The sequence below is a fragment of the Vanessa tameamea genome, chromosome 30 (assembly GCF_037043105.1).
Source record: "Vanessa tameamea isolate UH-Manoa-2023 chromosome 30, ilVanTame1 primary haplotype, whole genome shotgun sequence".
Lineage (NCBI taxonomy): Eukaryota > Metazoa > Arthropoda > Insecta > Lepidoptera > Nymphalidae > Vanessa > Vanessa tameamea.
In genome coordinates, this window is record NC_087338.1 from 2194969 (window position 1) to 2212980 (window position 18012).

The 18012-nt window shown below is 37.4% G+C and overlaps 3 protein-coding genes across 14 annotated transcripts in view; 2 read left to right on the forward strand and 1 right to left on the reverse strand.

Annotated features, from left to right (window-relative positions):
* The window catches only part of LOC113391592 (scavenger receptor class B member 1-like), a 352256-nt gene that overhangs the window by 199879 nt on the left and 134365 nt on the right, over positions 1-18012 (reverse strand). The gene's annotated exons all lie outside the window — the stretch shown is intronic.
* The window catches only part of LOC113391582 (mitogen-activated protein kinase-binding protein 1), a 124807-nt gene that overhangs the window by 102305 nt on the left and 4490 nt on the right, over positions 1-18012 (forward strand). For 9 of the 12 annotated variants that reach the window (XM_064219976.1, XM_026627583.2, XM_064219978.1 and 6 more), the window contains 16 exons: positions 10-99; positions 646-776; positions 1200-1328; positions 1630-1752; positions 1987-2114; positions 2366-2463; positions 3655-3771; positions 5695-5784; positions 6969-7093; positions 8025-8139; positions 9028-9172; positions 9499-9620; positions 9873-9999; positions 14636-14743; positions 16817-16950; positions 17531-17672. In XM_064219976.1, the coding sequence (XP_064076046.1) occupies positions 10-99; positions 646-776; positions 1200-1328; positions 1630-1752; positions 1987-2114; positions 2366-2463; positions 3655-3771; positions 5695-5784; positions 6969-7093; positions 8025-8139; positions 9028-9172; positions 9499-9620; positions 9873-9999; positions 14636-14743; positions 16817-16950; positions 17531-17672 (1924 nt within the window). The remainder of the gene's footprint in view (positions 1-9; positions 100-645; positions 777-1199; positions 1329-1629; positions 1753-1986; positions 2115-2365; positions 2464-3654; positions 3772-5694; positions 5785-6968; positions 7094-8024; positions 8140-9027; positions 9173-9498; positions 9621-9872; positions 10000-14635; positions 14744-16816; positions 16951-17530; positions 17673-18012) is intronic. The other 3 variants (XM_064219982.1, XM_064219983.1, XM_064219984.1) reach the window with 3 other exon arrangements.
* On the forward strand, positions 10535-14625 carry LOC135194480 (uncharacterized). Its single transcript, XM_064219985.1, has one exon. The coding sequence runs from the start codon at positions 10726-10728 to the stop codon at positions 14239-14241; it is 3516 nt and encodes a 1171-aa protein (XP_064076055.1). The 5' UTR covers positions 10535-10725; the 3' UTR covers positions 14242-14625.

Below are 18012 nucleotides of genomic sequence, written 5' to 3' on the forward strand. Positions count from 1 at the left end.
GTATTTCAGGATCGTAACGTACGTGTGTACAGCGCGGCGCACGGGCGGCACACTAAAACGTTCCGTGGTACCACCGCTGAAGATGGTACCCTAATCAAGGTAAATGTCGATATAAGTACCAGATATTCATTAGATATGGTTTCACTAGTTGCTGTTGTGATGTTTCAGCTATTATTATGAATCATACTTTTGACAAGATATTCAAATCATAAGCGTTCTAACTAACCTTAATAAATTGTGTTACTTATAAGTAAATTACTGACCACAAATCCATGTTAGAAGTTAATCAGATAACGTACACCAACCACGGCAGTTCTATTAAGCTCTAAAAAGTCCGGCTTCATAGAGGATAACTTTAGGTGGGGGTAAAACTTGAACCCTAAAGTATGCTCCTATTATCAGGATTCGTATCATCAGCATTAAATGCTTAAGTTTTTAATTTTTAAATTAAGGTGACGTTTAAATATTTTAACTCAAGTATTAGACACTTCGCGATTAAAAATTCAACTGACGTGTCAATAGTATAAATTTAAAAGACCGGGGAAGAACTGCCCCCTCCATTTAAATCAACATTGGATGGGATACGGTCTGTCCGGACATTGCATTAATTATATTAACAATTTGAAACGTCCGTCTGTTCGTCAGGTTTCACTGGACAGCAGTGGGATATACCTCGCCACGTCGAGTACGGACAAGATACTGAGCGTGTACGACTACTACTCGGGCGAGTGTATGGCTACCATGTACGGGCACTCGGAAATCGTGACCGGATTGCGGTAAAGATTTTACTTAAGCGTAGACTATTTTCATTCCTAATATTGTGTAATATATTTAATTCATATAAATAAATAATTATTTGGCTTTACACACACACTGATCATATACAAGCAAAGCAGCAGTACTCTGTTTTGTTGTGTTCCGGTTTGAAGGGTGAGTGAGCCAGCGAAACTACAGGCACAAGGGACATAATAACTTAGTTTCCAAGGTCGTTGGGACTTTTGACATGTATGGAATGAGTAAAATTTCTTATAGCGCCAATGTTTATGAGCGGTGGCTATCACTTACCATCAGGTGGCCGATGGCCTATATTATTATTAAGTCGATCTAAGTGTTTTTTTTTTTGTTTAAAGAATATTGTGGTTACAAATATATTAGTTGACGTTTTTTTTTACCTTAATAAATATTTTTTGTGGTGGCAGGTTTACGCCAGACTGTCAGCACTTGGTGTCGGCGTCGGGCGACGGCTGCGTTTTTGTGTGGCGCGTGCCGCACGACATGGTGGTCACCATGCGAGCGCGCCTCGCGCAGCAGGCCATCCGTCGTGGGCGGTAAGTGAGTCTGTGTTTGTGCGAGGTGGTAGCACCGCGGCAACGGTAGCGTGTTCTTTAAACTTTTTTATAATACTTTTTCTCGTGTCCCGATTTCGTACGGATAAAATTCATATAAAGTTACATTTCCTTCCCTTAAAATAAAAATATCCAAAAGTTCTTTGTAAGCTAACGACGTGTTACGAATTAAATCTAGGTTGTAAATTTAGCTTTTTATAAGCAGTAGTTTTGATTGTGCGTTGTTACAGTCGGCAAATATGATTTGACATTGGTTCTAATCATTGCTCATATCGTATCACAGGAAAGTGGATCCAGCCAACGGCATGTCGGGCCTCGAGAGCGAGACGGACTCCCACCTGGGCTCACCGCCACGTGAGGTCGTAGCCGAAGATAAGTTTACGACGCCTGTCGTACCGGATTATACGTGAGTGCACAATGTTATTTCAAAGAATATCTGGTTATGCTAACAGTACGCGTAATGCTTGGGTAAAACGACGACTAGAACAAGACCCTCTCCCAAGCAGTTTGGAGTACATCGTCTATGTGTATAGTACGTTGACATATTGTACTTCTCTGTTCGGCATTGGGTCGTGGGCCCGATGCTGAAGAGAAGTCTGCCCAAAGAGGGCAGGGAGTGTATCGGGTGCGCGTGTTGCAGGCTGCGCATCGGGAAGCTGCCGTCGTGGGCCAAGAAGAGCCTGGGCGACGAGCTGTGCGGCGACAGCGCGCCGCGCCCGCCCGCCGCGCCCGCGCGGGGCAAGTGGGCCGCGCGCGTGCTGCCCGCCGGTGCGTGTCCCCCCCACACACACTCGTATCTTATATCGTATTTTTTCCCTAAATTTAATTTTTTTTTATAATATAATCGGAAATATCACCCTCAAATCCTTTTTCGCCCCTTTAGTATTCTGCTAACTTAATTTTTCCATTTTTTCTATTCCAAATTCGAAAATACACTCCCAGACAACCGATTAATAATGTCTGGTAAGTAAATCGAAGTAAAGCTAAACTTATTAAAAAATATACATAATTTTGTTTAGATAAACGCATCGATTCCGACGGCTCCAAGGACAGCTCGATAGACAGCGGCACCGACACGAGGTACAACGACAAACGACGTGAGGCGGGCGGCAAGCAGGTTGGTTGCGAACACGATCTCTTGTCTGTTTTTATCTGTGGATGTACGATGTTAATATCAGATAAGTTTTACTTTGACATTAAATGCACTTTAATTAATTTTTTTTTTTTTTTAATCTTAATGGTGCATTCGAAAATAATTTGCATTTGATAAATTTCTATGAGTTGCAATTTTTTTTTTTTTTGTAAATATATTATTACTCGGTAACTATATTTCAAAAGCAATTCGTTTTGCTTACGGCCGGTAGAATTCTCTAAAAGAAGACGTAATAAGGCTACGAATATCAGTAAACAGAAGAGGCAAATAAATAACATTTTAGGTTGAATCGATGCGATATCATTGGTCAAGATTCCGAATAATCTAAATAATATACAATTAAATTAAAATACAGTAAAATTGTAAATATTATATTATAAGACTTTTTTATTTCAACTCCATTAATTGGTATATGATATTTGTGTTTTGCATTGCATTAACAGCCTGTAAATTTCAGACTGCTGGGCTAGGCCTTCTCTCCTTTTTGATGAGAAGGTTTGGAGCATATTCCACCACGCCGCTCTAATGCGGGTTGGTGGATACATATGTGGGAGAATTTAGTTGAAATTAGACATATGCAGGTTTCCTCACGATGTATATGTATATATATATAGTCACGAATTATAAACACAAATTAAGCACATGAAAATTCAGTGGTGCTTGCCCGGGTTTGAACCCGCAATCATCGTTTAAGATGCACGCGTTCTGACCATTGGGCCATCTCGGCTCTGGCGGTGTATATTTGTGCGTCAATGATAAATTGTTAATGTCAGTTAGACGAGTCTACTATGTCCTTAACCAAAACTAAATGTTTTTGAATATAGTTACCTCTTGTAATATATTTATATAGAATTTTTTTTTAATTTAATGTATTTTTTTTTCCCTTTTTCTTTTTTATGGTTATTTTATTTGATAGTTTAAATGTTGTCACTAACGCGTGCTGTCTAAATCACTCACAATCTGGAACGGTGGTGGATTTTTTTGTTTTTAATTTAATCATTTTTTATTTTATTATTTAAATAAGCAATCAAACGTGTCTTTAAATCGTTGGATTGTTTATAACGATTATTTGAATTCCATTCTGTTGATACATCACGAGTGTGCGATTCAAATGTCATTTCACGTGGTTATGGTTGTTGTTCCTATATGAAATAGAGGCCGAAATCGCTCAACTTATCCCAACTGCCGCGCGTCGAAGCACTCTTCAGAAATTTTGACGCTACAATGAAAGCTACCTACGATATATTGACTATATCGCCGAGGGTCGAAAAGGTCATTCTTTTTAATTTCAAACATCGCAATCTGACATTCGCTTCATTACACATCAAAGCATCGTGTATTGTTTTTTTTTTTTTATGTATGTGTGTGTGTGTTCAATGTACATCGCTACGCACTTTACATACGTGTGTTATACGATTTTTTTTTATTATTATTATATTATTATTATTTTTATTTTTATTAAAGTCAGGGTTGCCGATAACAAAACACAATAGTATTTTTTTTTGTTTTAGCAAGTTTATTTAGATGAACTTTTTTTTAATGATTATGTTTTTTTATTTTGCGAGAAATTTCGTTGTTGTATCGTTGATAGTCACGTGAGTTGTCGTTCCTCAATTTCTGTTAAACTTCACTAATCGGTGTCTGGACTAATATTTTTTTATTAATATTTAACAAAAATTTTGATGGTGGTGAAACTAGAATTTCAATAATAATTTGCTTTTATTAATTATAATTTAAATTAATACAACATTTTCAATATCATATTTATAATAATATCAAATATGTATACTAGGAAATAATAAGGATATATAGGTACATTAAAAATATTAGTGTTAGCAGTAGATTAACTAATTTGCACGAATCACTATAAATATTTATTATTAAAAAATAAATATTACAAAATCGAGTACTAACATCATTACTTATAAATGTTATTTACGCGGTTATTAGATATACGATGCTGTCTTTTTCCTTCGAACGTCAAATCAATGATGTTAGAAAGAGAGAAGAAGTGTTTACATGAACACTCGCTGAACAATGTTTATAAGTAAGGTGGTTTAAGATGTGGATATACGTCGTTGACTTTGGTCGATTGGGCGCTACCGACAAGTATTTAGCGCGGCGACCTCACACCCCCCGCGCCTGTAACTGCGCAGCAGTCTCACAGGTCCGTTCGGCACAACGTCTCGTCCCCGATTGATTTCTTTGCCGATGGTGGGGATGGATCGCGATTTGTGTGCATCGATTACGTAAAAATGAATTTAAAAATAACTATATCCTTCAAAACTAAAGACTACATTATTAATGCGGGTCCAATATTGGGCTGTATATAAAAAAAATGAATTAAAAAAAAAAAATTAAATCAGAGGGTAACTCGTTATTAACTTTGTATTGAGTTCGTCTTGATAGTTTTTTTTTTAAACAGGGCATCCTATATACATCGTGTAGGTTCACATATATATATTAAGTTATATTAAGGTAAAAAAAAAGGTAATCAAAGTTACTCTAATTAGCAATTTCGCGTATATCCACACCTTAAGTTTGTTATAATAAAATAAAAAGTTAAATGTCAATATATTTATATATTATTAACATACATATAGTGGTACTCTACACGTCGTATGTACAATAATGTTGCCAACTTTTATGATTGTATATATATACTTGAATTCGACTTGTTTAAAAGTAAATTTGTTTATATCTTATACAGTAGTAATCGATTAGGAAAACTCCAATAATATTGTTCAATATATTTATCCAAGTAAAGCTGTGTTCAATACATGGTTGTTACTTTTTCTAAGGTAACAATCCTGTAAATCTCCCACTACTGGGCTATGACTGGGTTGGAGTTTATTCCACCTTACCGACGATGAACTTGTGGCAGTTTTTCATGTGACACATGCAGGTCTCCTCACGATGTCTTCCTTTACCTTGAAATGTCGAAAAAGGGAAATATTTACTAAACTATTTAAAGCTAAAAAAACACAACACACTACAACATTATTTCCTGATCTCAAAAATATAAGTTATTTTTTTAAATATAAAAGTTGGCAACACTGTAGCTTGCTTCATTCATAACACGCTTATCATTAACATTTTTAATTGTTTTCATTATTGTTTGTTATTATTATTGTTAATTTAAAGCGTTCCTTTTATTTTGCGCATTATTTTATCATTTAACGTTTCGTCGTATAGGTGACATTAAATTTAACGAAAAATCGTACGGCCGACGCGCGGACGCGTCACCACACGGACGACTCGTCACTTGGCAGTTTTAAATTTGAGGTTTGATGTTTGTTTCTTTATTATTTACTTTATTTTGTTTATTTTAAGTTAAGCGATTCATTTTTTTTTTTTTTTTTTTTTTTTTTTTTTTTTTTTTTTTTTTTTTTTTTTTTTTTCGCAATGAAATGTCAGATATGTGTATCGCGAGCCTCTATTCACGCTGGTCTATCTTGGTTTGGTGGATAATTTAGATTATCTTTTAATACTTGCAGGTTTCCTCACGACTTGTTCTTCTATGGGATTGATTTTAATGTAAATTCTGTATTTTAATGACTCGTGTAACGAGTATAATTACTGTATTCACTCTCTGACAGAGAGAATAAGTGAAAGAGATGAATATATTAGTACTCTTAACAAACGTAAGGAACCGTCACAAAAAAAAAAAAATTGTCAACGCATGTCTACAAAAATTGGTGATAAGCGTACAAATTTTATGTAATCATTGGTGACAGGAGTTGCCAAATGTTTTGGTTGTAAAAGTTGTATATTTTTGATTCCGTTCTATATCTCACTCTTGATCTGATTTTGAAATTGTTTAACGGTTCAAAATTATTCACACAAGATGGGTCACCTGTTGGTATGTGGTCGCTAAGGCCTTAATTCTTCCGCCACTCAATCGATAATCTTTAATCCCACTGGGTCACACACGCTACACGTTTTATTGTTACTTGATTTGTAGCTTGAAGGAGCCGCCTCATCTGATGGCTAGAAGCTTACGTTGCCTCTACAATTATGAGATCTAAGCTAAATTTTATTTATCTGTTATAATTTTTACATTACATTAGCAGCCTGTAAATCTCCCACTGCTGGGCTAAAGGCATCCTCTCCCTTTGAGGAGAAGGTTTGGAGCATATTCCACCACGCTGCTCCAATGCGGGTTGGTGGAATACACATGTGGTAGAATTTCGTTGAAATTAGACACATGCAGGTTTCCTCACGATGTTTTCCTTCACCGCCGAGCACGAGATGAATTATAAACACAAATTAAGCACATGAAAATTCAGTGGTGCCTGCCTGGGTTTGAACCCGAAATCATCGGTTAAGATGCATGCGTTCTAACCACTGGGCCATCTCGGTTAAACATGTATAAACTAACTGTTATAATACTTGTCAACAATTACACTGGATTACATTATATGAGGCGATACTGGTTTGTCTATATAATTTTATTCTATTGTTTTCAGGATCAAGAGTCAACGGAACACGACGGTGACATCGAGGACATATCAGACGGCGAGAGGACGTCGTCTTCGGAGAGAGGGAACAGGCCGACGTACTACCCAGGGAATAACGACGATGACACACCGAGGTATGCAATAATCATGCTACCATTTAAGGGTAAATAAATTTGTCAATGAACAAATGTAAATCCGTACGGATTGACTCGGTATATAAGTTGTTCTAAGTCACATTTACAGCGTGTTTTCGATGCCAGGAAGGAGTATCGGTGTAGCGCTGAAGGTGGAAACACACAAAGTGTGATCTAAAGGTGATCGCTGAAAATCAGCGCTGACACCTGGGGTATTACTATTCCAGATTGTCAGCATATGCTGAGCGATCTTCCTTTTATAACAACACGCCGCTGTACAAATAATTAATTATCTTTTGATTTTTTTTTATTCTAAATAATATGTACTTCTTCAGCTGTATTGTCTAAGTATAGAAATTATGTATAGTGTGTTGTTGTAAATAAAGAATTATTCTATTCTATTCTATTTTACAAAGTGACACATCTAAACAAAAGTGTTTGATGAAATACGATTAAGTCCAATAACGTTGGAGGCCGGCGAGATGGCATACTGTTACAGAATCTGATCTCAAGTAGTCTAGACCCGCCAGGTGTTGTCGTTTTCCGATCGGGAGGGTGAAAGAGTCAGTCGCCAGTTGGTGTTTCTTTTATGATATAGGCGGACGAACAAATGGGCCACATGATCGTTAGGAGTCACCACCGCTGATAGACGATGGCGCTCTAAGAAATATTGACCACTTTTTACATCGCCAATGCGTCTCCAACCTTGGGAACTAAGATGATACGTCCCTCGTACCTGTAGCTACGCTAGCTCACTCACCCTTCAAATCGGAACACGACAACACTGGGTACTGCTGTTTGCCAGAAGAATATCCGATGAGTGCGTTGGGACCTACCCAGGCGGGCTAGCACAAAGCCCTACCGCCGTATGGGGACGTTGTAATATCTCTTATGGCGCCAATGTCCGCGTCTGTAAATGCAATACCCTCAGCGAGTTCCTGGTGAACGCGATGGACGCGGGCGAGCTGCGCCAGTCGCTGCGCCGCGCGCGCCGCGCCGCGCCCTGCGCCTCGCTCAGCGGCAGCCCGCACGACTCCGACGACGAGGTGGGCGCCGCCTTATTGACATTTTCTGAATTGCTGTTCGGTCATCAAAAGCATGTTTAACATTAACAGTCATCTAGTAAATGTGTATCATTCGAAATAGTCCTTGTTTTAAAAATGTAATTGTAAATGACCAGCTTAATTTTTATCTATTAAACTATTGTTTCAAAATAAAAAAATCAGGCTCGAAGGACCAAAAACTGTGTACGATTTTGTGCCATACAGCTTACTTACTTTACATTAGTAATATAATGATCCGCGACTTGATTTTATCGGAGACTTACTTCACCGTGAATATCTTTACAAAAACTAAATAACGTTAAATTAATTTGATATTTATTTACGACGTTTAATTGATATAAGCGTCAATAGCGCAGTGGTTAATGGACCATGTGCAATGTGAAAAGTCGCAGGGTTGATCCTGACCACTAAGGCTATTTCGTCCCCGCTCCTAACACAAGTGATAAATTTATAAGGAGGGGTACATAGAAATATTAGTAATTCCTCAATTAATTTGGGGCATTGCTATTATTGTTTAAAATTGATAATGAAAAGACGGCTAGTAACAAATAATTACAATTAAATTAATTATGAATATCGTAACTTCCGGTTGCACCATCACGATTTTGTTCTTTATTCGAAATCAAAATATACTTCATTCAAGAAGGCTTTTACAAGTACTTTTGAATCGTCATCTAACAAACTATTTTAAGTAAAGCTACCACCGGTTCGGAATGCAGATTCTACCGAGAAGAACCGGCAAGAAACTCAGTAGTTACTCTTTCACAATTACTTTCACTCGTACTCGTCAATACATGTTATGTACATTAATTTTTAAATGTCATGCCGTTCCTTTTTCAAATCTTAACATTTAAAAAAAAATTACATCAGGTTTCGACACCGTCCGGTGATAACGCGGATCGGAACCCGCTGTCCGGTTCGTGCGAGTCGCTCGAGCGAGCCGGCCGACAGAGCTACATCCGATCCGCCTTCGACAGCCTCAGCGGGAACCCCGATCAGGACACCCCGCAATCGGGTAACTCCCTCAGTACTTACATTCAGGCAACAGACAAATGTTTGTGTTCTTAGAAGCGTGTGTATGTAGAAGGGACTAACGTACATAATGTTTGCTTTCGTGTTTATAAATAATTATTTCGAATACCAGAATCTGACAAATCTTCGCTGGGTAACTCATTGATCAGTAAAGCCTTCCCGACATAGAATTTGGAGATACTCATATCGTGGTAATAACCGTATTGCAAATGAATTTGAACATTCGAATGTCTGTCAGCAAAGGTAGTGAGACAGCTAGTGAGACAGTCACAAGTCGGCTATACCTAGATATACAAAGATACCTCGCAGGCACGAAGTCGCTGTCGGCGCAGCACCTGTCGCGCGCGCCGGCCCCGCGGGACGCCGAGGCGGCGCGGCGGCGCGACGAGCTGCAGCGCCGCATCCGCGAGACGCGCCGCCAGCTCGAGAGCGTGAGTACCGCCCGCCGGCGCCGCGGGCACTTGTCTTACGATTATACATTTTTCAAAAATCACTGGAGTCTGCTGACTGACCACTAGTAGAATTTGTGTTAAGACCGATTCTACTAGTGATCGGTCGGACTTGCCACCGATGTTCTTGTATGATATGTGACATAAAACTATGTTTATTATTTAACGTGGCCTTGTGATAGGCTTCGACAAAATTTAAGGTAAAATAAATAAATTCGAATTCGAACACCTCAGGTGGCGTTCCGGTCGAATTTAAAATCGAGTCAGTCGACGACCGATTTGTCCTACATACCGGAGAAGGATGGCTCCCGACGAAATAGACCCGTGTCTATGGCCGTGCCGAGCAATTCTAGACCTTATGGTGAGTTTATAAAATTTCAAATCACTGATCAGTTTTTAGACACACTTTGTACGAGGTTTTTAATTGTATCACAATTAAAATTCTCATTACATTAATTTAACGAAGTTTATTAATTTGAAATATATATCGTAAATCACCTGCTGGACACGCTAAAAGTTTCTCCAAGTTTACGTTTTTAAATAAGCACTTGGGGTAGATTTTTATTGTAAGATTACTAACACGACAAAAACATATTTGAAATTTGAATGATTTGTTACACATATGAACGTTAACTATGTAGTTAACGTGTTCGGATGTGATATATTATATTATTCTGATAAATAAATACATAATAAGTATGTCTGATGATTTATTAAAATAATTTGTTATTGCATTAATTTTTAGTACACTTCACAAAAATATACATTTGATAAAATTACGAAAGAAGTTATCTGTAACAAAATAAGTATATAAAGTTAAAAATTATAAAAGATTTTAATATGTCACGTAAAATTATGAATCGCTAAAGATCATAAATTTTATATATTTAGGATAATGTGTATTTCTTACTAACAAAGATTGTTCCTCCCTTAACGCTGACCAGGATTTTCTAACCCCCCCATATGTCCCGAAGAAAATCTAGAGAGCATATCGACCAACTATTTTGATAGCCTCAACTATCAGAATATTAATTTGGATTATCGTAACAAAAACCCTTACGCCATTCCCGCGAATTTAAACCATAAAATGATACCTGAATATTTCGACAATATACCTCCGTACATACCCCCTCGAGTCAACTTAGAATCTGGACAGAATCCCAAGAGAAATATAAATCTACCGCCAACAGTGAAACCGGTTGTATTCAAGGAAAATATATCCCAAAAACCGAATATGTCGTTCACAATAGATATGGGTAAGAAGCCCGTGTCGAAAGTTTTTAATCGTCTGTTTCCGACCGCGTGCGACACAAGTAAAGAACCGCCCAAGTTACCGCCACGTAATTTCCATTTAAATCTCAATGAGAAACCGCAACCAAAAACGCCCAAACCGAATGCGAGAAGTATATTCAAGAATTATAAATCCTGTCCCGTTTCTCCTGTATCCGAAGAGTGCAAATGGGCAGACAAAGTCGCTCAGAATCAGAATAATAACCAAATGACTGATAAACCGAGAGAAAACAAAGTCGATTCTAGAAAAAGAAACTCGCTTAGCTTCTTTGTTGGCTTAGAAAATAAGATCAAAGATAGTAGGAATATCGTTGATACTATCAAAAGTGATACGGAAAAAATGATCGCTGAGATAACAAAAAAGTACGGGGATTTAGATGAATTCGAACCGAATGCGCAAAATGATTTAGATCTGCAACCGACTAAAGAAATAGAAGAGAGAGACGACGGTAACTTTTCATCTGATTCGTTAGAAGATTGTAGTTTAAGTCAGGATGTTAGTTGCAAAAATAAGCTTTATTCTAAGAAAATATGCAAGAAGCACAATAAAACGAATGGCATGCCACGTAGAGCAGTTTCGAACTATGAAATATATGGCGGAACCTATGACAAGCCGACGGTTCCTGTAAAACCACTGTGTGTCTCGCAAAAGAGTTCGACATTGCCGCGAAATATGCCATCAAATACCCCATTAGATGATATCATAGATGAAGACATGAATCCTAACTACTCCATGTATAGATGTCAAAGTGTTTTAACGAAACGATGCGTTACGCGATCAAATGAATCCGTGCTGAGTGATCACTCTAATTGTTCTAGTGTATCAAACGAAATATTCTTAAAATACGGCAACGAAGTTGCTTTCCAACAAGCTAAATTCACAGATAGTCGGTATAATTTAAACGATTCGCAGAATTGTTCATTCGAAAATATCAACGAACCGGATATGAGATATTTAGAAAACCATAGACACAGCAGCGCAAGTTTCTTCTTAAATCAGAAGAAGTATATGAAAACGAGTTGCAGTCAAGAATCTGTCTTGTCAGACGAATTTATCGATAATGATAATCATTTGTCGAGAACTAATTGTAATTCATTGGAAAGTGTTTTGTCTGATGACTCTGAGTGTACAAAAAGTGCTCCTTTAGAAATGTTGTTCGAAGGAACTAAAACTATACGTTCTAAAAACAATCCTATAGGAGTACCCAACAGCCAGAGCTGTTACGAATTCGATAATTCATCGAAGAGCTACGGCTCGAGTCCAAATAATGTACCTCATTTAAGTGGTTATATGTACAACAATTATTTTGCTGAAGGTTCTAGTCCCAGAATAGATTTTAAAGACCAAGTACCACTCGTCATTAGTCCGAAACCTCCAATTCATAAGGTTTATGGATTCGAAGTTCCAGCAGCAGAATTTTCTGGACACAAAACTGTTACAAGATCTAAAAGTTTATACGACTCCGCATCAAAACAACCACCACCAGCAAAAAATATCGCGTATTATTTTGACGGAAGTAATATACAACAATATAACAAGGATAAGAAAAATATGGATGAAATACCAAGGTTAAATCAAGGAGACTATATGGCACATACAAGTAAATCCCTCCAACCAAAATTTGCAGACAAACATAAGTATAAAAGTCAAATGGAAGGTTGTGATCAAAGCACGATGGTTAAATCGAAAAGTTGTAGCTTCGAAGTAGTATTAGAACCAGCATCTAAACCAAATCCCTTGAAAAATCTAATGGAGAAACGAAATTCACACGTAAAGAAAAATCTAGAGAAATTTGAAGACCAAATAAGGAAAAATACTCAAAGTAAAGTTAATAAAAATCAACTAAACAAAGAGAAAGCAAATGTTACAAAATATAACAACGCGACGAAAAGCCTTGAAAGGGATTCCGGACAGAAAAATAACAACGTTAAAATAACAATGGAATTCGTGCCCCATAAACCCCCTAAACCTATTAAACGAACATCATCTATCAAGCTTAACAATCGGTTAAAAGCTGGTTTAGATAAATCAGCCCTCAGTTCTTCCATATCCTCACAATACAAAGCTAAATTAGATGGCTTGCATAATAAAAATTTCATTTCTAACAAAAAACAAGAAGACAAAAATTCAAATTTGGAAGAACCGCCAGATAATTCCGAGAAAACATTTGACGTTTTCGTCAAAGAAAAAGACGTTAATGAAAACAGATCCGAAATTCAATTAGACAGTCTTGAAGTCTATGCAATGCAAAGAATCGAAAGGATGAAACATGTAAGCGTGGACTCTCTAGATGTTATCGAAGATAGCCATGACTTTGCGAAGGATTCTCTAGACTATTACGCAGAACAAGAAAATAAATGCTATAGTAAGTCACTTAAAGATCAAAAGAATTTTAAATTCGCCAAAAACGATTTAGATATGCCTTGCCACAGCCGTCAGAATATCGAATCCAAAGAAAATATTGCACCGGAAGAGAGTGATGAAGTTAAAAAGTTTAAATACATTGAGCGAAAGTTAGAAATAATTAACAAACTAGTCGAAATGGAAGAACGGAAAATATTGCAAGAGAAAATACTTAAAGAATGGCGCATGAGACCTTTGAAAGCTAATATCAACGACGGTAAAGGTGTAGTCAAAGTTTTATCGAGAAAATTTGAAAAATTAGCTACAAAACAAACCACTGTTCCTAATTTTGCATCGTTGACACTAGAGGAAGTGGACACTGACACCGATAATTCCGATCAGAAAGAGATAAAACGGAATTTGAGTCTTCCGGACATACTCGATACCGATCAAATCGGCTTGACGGTAGAAGGTGTTGATGTGTCCAACGAAGCCGGTAATGAGAACATAGAAGAACAAGAATTACCTGAACCGAAGACTCAACTGAATAACACATTTCAAAACATTTTAAAACCACCGAAATCACTTCCACAAAGGGTATACAACGAAATGGTTATACCGAAAACAGACGTACATTTAGACAGTGAGAATTATGAATCGTCAACCACAAGCTCGAGCTGTACCAATTCACCCAAGCGAATGACCTTTTACGGTTTCAATAGACCAAAAACTCCATTTAGAAGAATAATTCGTGTCCCGGCACCAAGGCTGTACATGGATAACCAATACATTGCGTCTTCGAGTAGAATTCGGCCGGTTTTAAATTCAGGGAATGGCGTAAGGGGCTTGGTTCGGAAGCTGCCCATAGGTCATGCTCCAGTGCTACCGTCGAAATTTTACCCTATAACAGGTTGGATTCGCATGAACTTTATGTCGTGTCGGTCCCTTTTATTTGCGCTTCGTTTCTAGATTTTTCTTTGGTCTTACAACCCCTATTGTATAGATGTTTTTAGGAAGAGCTTTAGGTAATTTGTGATTTCTTGTGAGGAAAATATATAATTTATGCTTTTGACGTTTGGCGTCACAACATTTCACAAATCGTTGCCTTAATTATTTTTGCGATGTCAGCATGATCTCTTTGATTTATGATTTTTGTTGCGATGATGCACGGTTTTGAAAAGTTATTTCGCTTAATTTGTTTGTTCCAAATTGGGTGAAACGTTGGCAATAATAATGATTATTAAAATAAGTAACTTATACACATTTTTTTATATTAAAATTGTCTGCCAGTGTTTTTAATATTGGATCAAACGTTTGACCAAATTGTTAGCATTGCATGATTATAAATTGATCGATGTGACAGCGCGTAACCATCTCTCACCTTCCGAGCCCGAAGAGACGGGAATGAGACGTGCGATATCGCTGTCGGACCTCGCAGCCAAACCCGTGCCAGCGCCTAGAACACCACAAGGTTGGTAGCTTAGTGGTGGTTACACGGTGGTGGTAGATGGTCGAGTGGTGCTTGACGTTTAGTATATGGTAAAATGATTTGTAATTCGTGCACTTGTACACTTTTTATAGTTTAATTTATATGTTTTTTTTGTGGTGGTGGTGTTTTATATTCGATGTAGATTTGGTGCTGTCATATAACGAAATGTATACATTTGTTTTGACACTAGCGCTTGTCGACACGATAGTACACATTATTGTGTGTTATTCCAACGCGATAGATATTGTTATGGTGAAACAAATGCTGTACATTATTAATAATAATACACTTTAGTGCACAGTGAGAAAAATAATTACATTGTAAATAAAATAATAGATATGAGTACAGAACAACCTTATCGCTAAAGAGTTATCTCTCTCTCTCATCTCTCTTTCTCTCCCTCTCTCTCTCCCTCTCTCGCTCCCTCTCTCGCTCCCTCTCTCTCGCTCTCTCTCCCTCTCTCGCTCCCTCTCTCGCTCCCTCTCTCGCTCCCTCTCTCGCTCCCTCTCCCTCTCGCTCCCCCCCTCTCTCCTTTTCCCTTTCGGCCTCTGTCTCTTTTTATATTCTTAGTTTCAAAGGTTGGTGGTGCTTTGGCGTTACAAGGGAGGTTTAATGACTATAGCAGCTGGTGATCATTTGCCACCAGACACATTGTGCTAGTCTTCCATTATATTACGATAGAAGGGAGTATGGAATATATATAATTGTTTAATATGTTCTGATATCATATTACACGGTGACCGGGATTAAACTGAACTTTAATCATTCACTGGCCCCTAAGATACAACAGGGTGTCCTAGTTTAGGGTTCCAGGGGCTTTTTTTTATGTAAGTAACGTATTGTTAAGATTAATAAAAATTTTATTAATTTTTTTACTAAATTTGAGGGCTTACTGTTCAGTATTTGAAATAAAATGTAGATAATTCTCTAGCTAATAATAAATCCTATTATTATTATTATTATTATTACTTGCATGTTTAGTAATTAGTGATTAATTAATTAGAGCTTTATATATTCATTAATCATATAACTGTGAAGGTTTAATGTACATATATAAAAAGTATGTCACTTCATGTAGCTATATTTTGTTAATTAAATTTTAGATTAAGATATAGATTTAATGGTAATTATATGTTACTCAACTTATATCTAGGTAAGTATTCATATTATTTAATTATATATATATATATATATATATATATATATATATATATATAAATACTAGCTGAACCTGCGGCTTTAGCCGTGAGAAACTTTTACCTACCTTATCACACAAACCGCCACCCCCCATTTGACCCTCCGAGGAGTGAATCAAAAAGATAGGTAGGTCTAGGTCTAAAAAAACTATTGGAAAAGAGTACCTACTGAGTTTCTTGCCGGTTCTGCTCGGTAAAATCTACATTCCCAACCGGTAGTAGCTTTACTTAATATAGTTTGTTAAATGACGATTCAAAAGTGCTTGTAAAAGCCTACTTGAAAAAAGTATATTTTGATTTTTTCCACGGGACTCGAACTGTACCTGTACCAAATGTCATCCAAATCGGTTCAGCAATTTAAGCGTGACGCGGTAAGACAGTTACTTTCGCATTTATAATATTAGTATAAATATAGATTCTAACTTTAGTTGATTGGCATACGTAGCGAATTGAAAAGGTTTTATCCTGGATTATTGGGTTATTATCGTCCCTTCAAATATTTCAGCCGGCGGCGCTAGGGTTATGTGCAATTACCACCCAGTCGTCAGTAATCATCAGTATCAACCTTTCGTGCATCGATACTACCCATTTATCTTTTGTGCCTGTGATTACACTATACTGTCTCTGTATATGGAATATCGCCATTTTAGAGCCTTTGCTTTTTGTCAATGTGTGGATTGATCTTATTTTATGGTAGAAGGTCACAATTTACCATCAGCTCGAATAGATATTGTAGTATTGCTGTTAAAGTGTAATGTAAATATTTCTTAGTCGATATAAGAAGTACCGTTTTTTGAACGTAGATACGTAACATACCCAAAAAATCAAAGTATCCATTTTGAATGATAATATCCAACAGCCGCATCGAAACCGACGCAGCAATCGAACGCGAACACGACCAAGTCGCCGAGCGGGTTCGTCCGGCCGGCGCCGCGGTACGGCAACAAGTCCAACATGACGAGGAGCTCGAGCGTCGGCGTGTTGAATAATCAGGTGAGTTTTATGAATATATCCATTATTTTAGTCAAAGTTATCCTTCGTGGATCTCTTGTAAGGCTGCAGATAATGATGTCCTGTGTTAAAACCTCGGGTCGGACCAACGAAAGTTATTAATATTTTTTGGACGAAGTTTTTTTTTTCGGCTTATAGTAGAGTGCACTGGGAGAAGTCTTCACGTAAGCAAAAAGCGTTTTTTCCACCTCCACGCGACCTTATTTTTCTATTGTGTACGGTTTAAAACAACATTATTAAAAGTTATTTTTTGTTATTGTACTGGATAATTATTAACAATATAATTTCTTGTTATTTCATTATTCTTAAACGTTGTTAATTTCTTTCATTGAGTCTGTTATTTGATAAATAAAATATATCGAAGTCAACTTTATTCCAACCGGGTATCCCACGAAAAAATGTTTTTAGTGAAACTCTTAATAGCAAGCCAGCAAGTATGGGTATTGTTAGTGCGACAATTTCGTGCGAAGGAACTCCCATAAAGTTATTCGTCCTTAATAAAGTTATTCGCACCAAATCATAGAATCCATTTTTTATACTTCAATCAAAGCATCATCCACAGAGCGACTCCGAGTCAGATCCTCAGCCCCCCCGCCAGCAAACCAACCGCACCCAAGGACTGATGCGACCCACCATATCGTCAGCGAACAAGGCAGCCGCAAACACAGCGAGACGCCGAGGCCTCGCGAACAATTATGGCGCAGGTATTTATACACACACGGTACTCCTATATAATAGAGGGGGAATGTTCTAGCTTTGGCAGAAGATCGAAAGGTATTTAAGTGACATCTCTTGGTTTAGTCAGTGTTGGGTATTTTCGTTTTCTCGTGAAAATAGGCTGATATATTTGTGACGCGCATAAACTGAAGTTTTGGTACGGAAATTACTTCTATGATGATTTTCCTTGGTGTCAGGGCTTTGGGCAAACCCTATCTGGCTATCTACCACCCAATCATCATTCGTTTATTCATCATATTTTTACAAAGCTAATGTCAACGGGTGGTGGTGACCACGTCTCATCACGTGGCTCATTCGTCCGTCCGA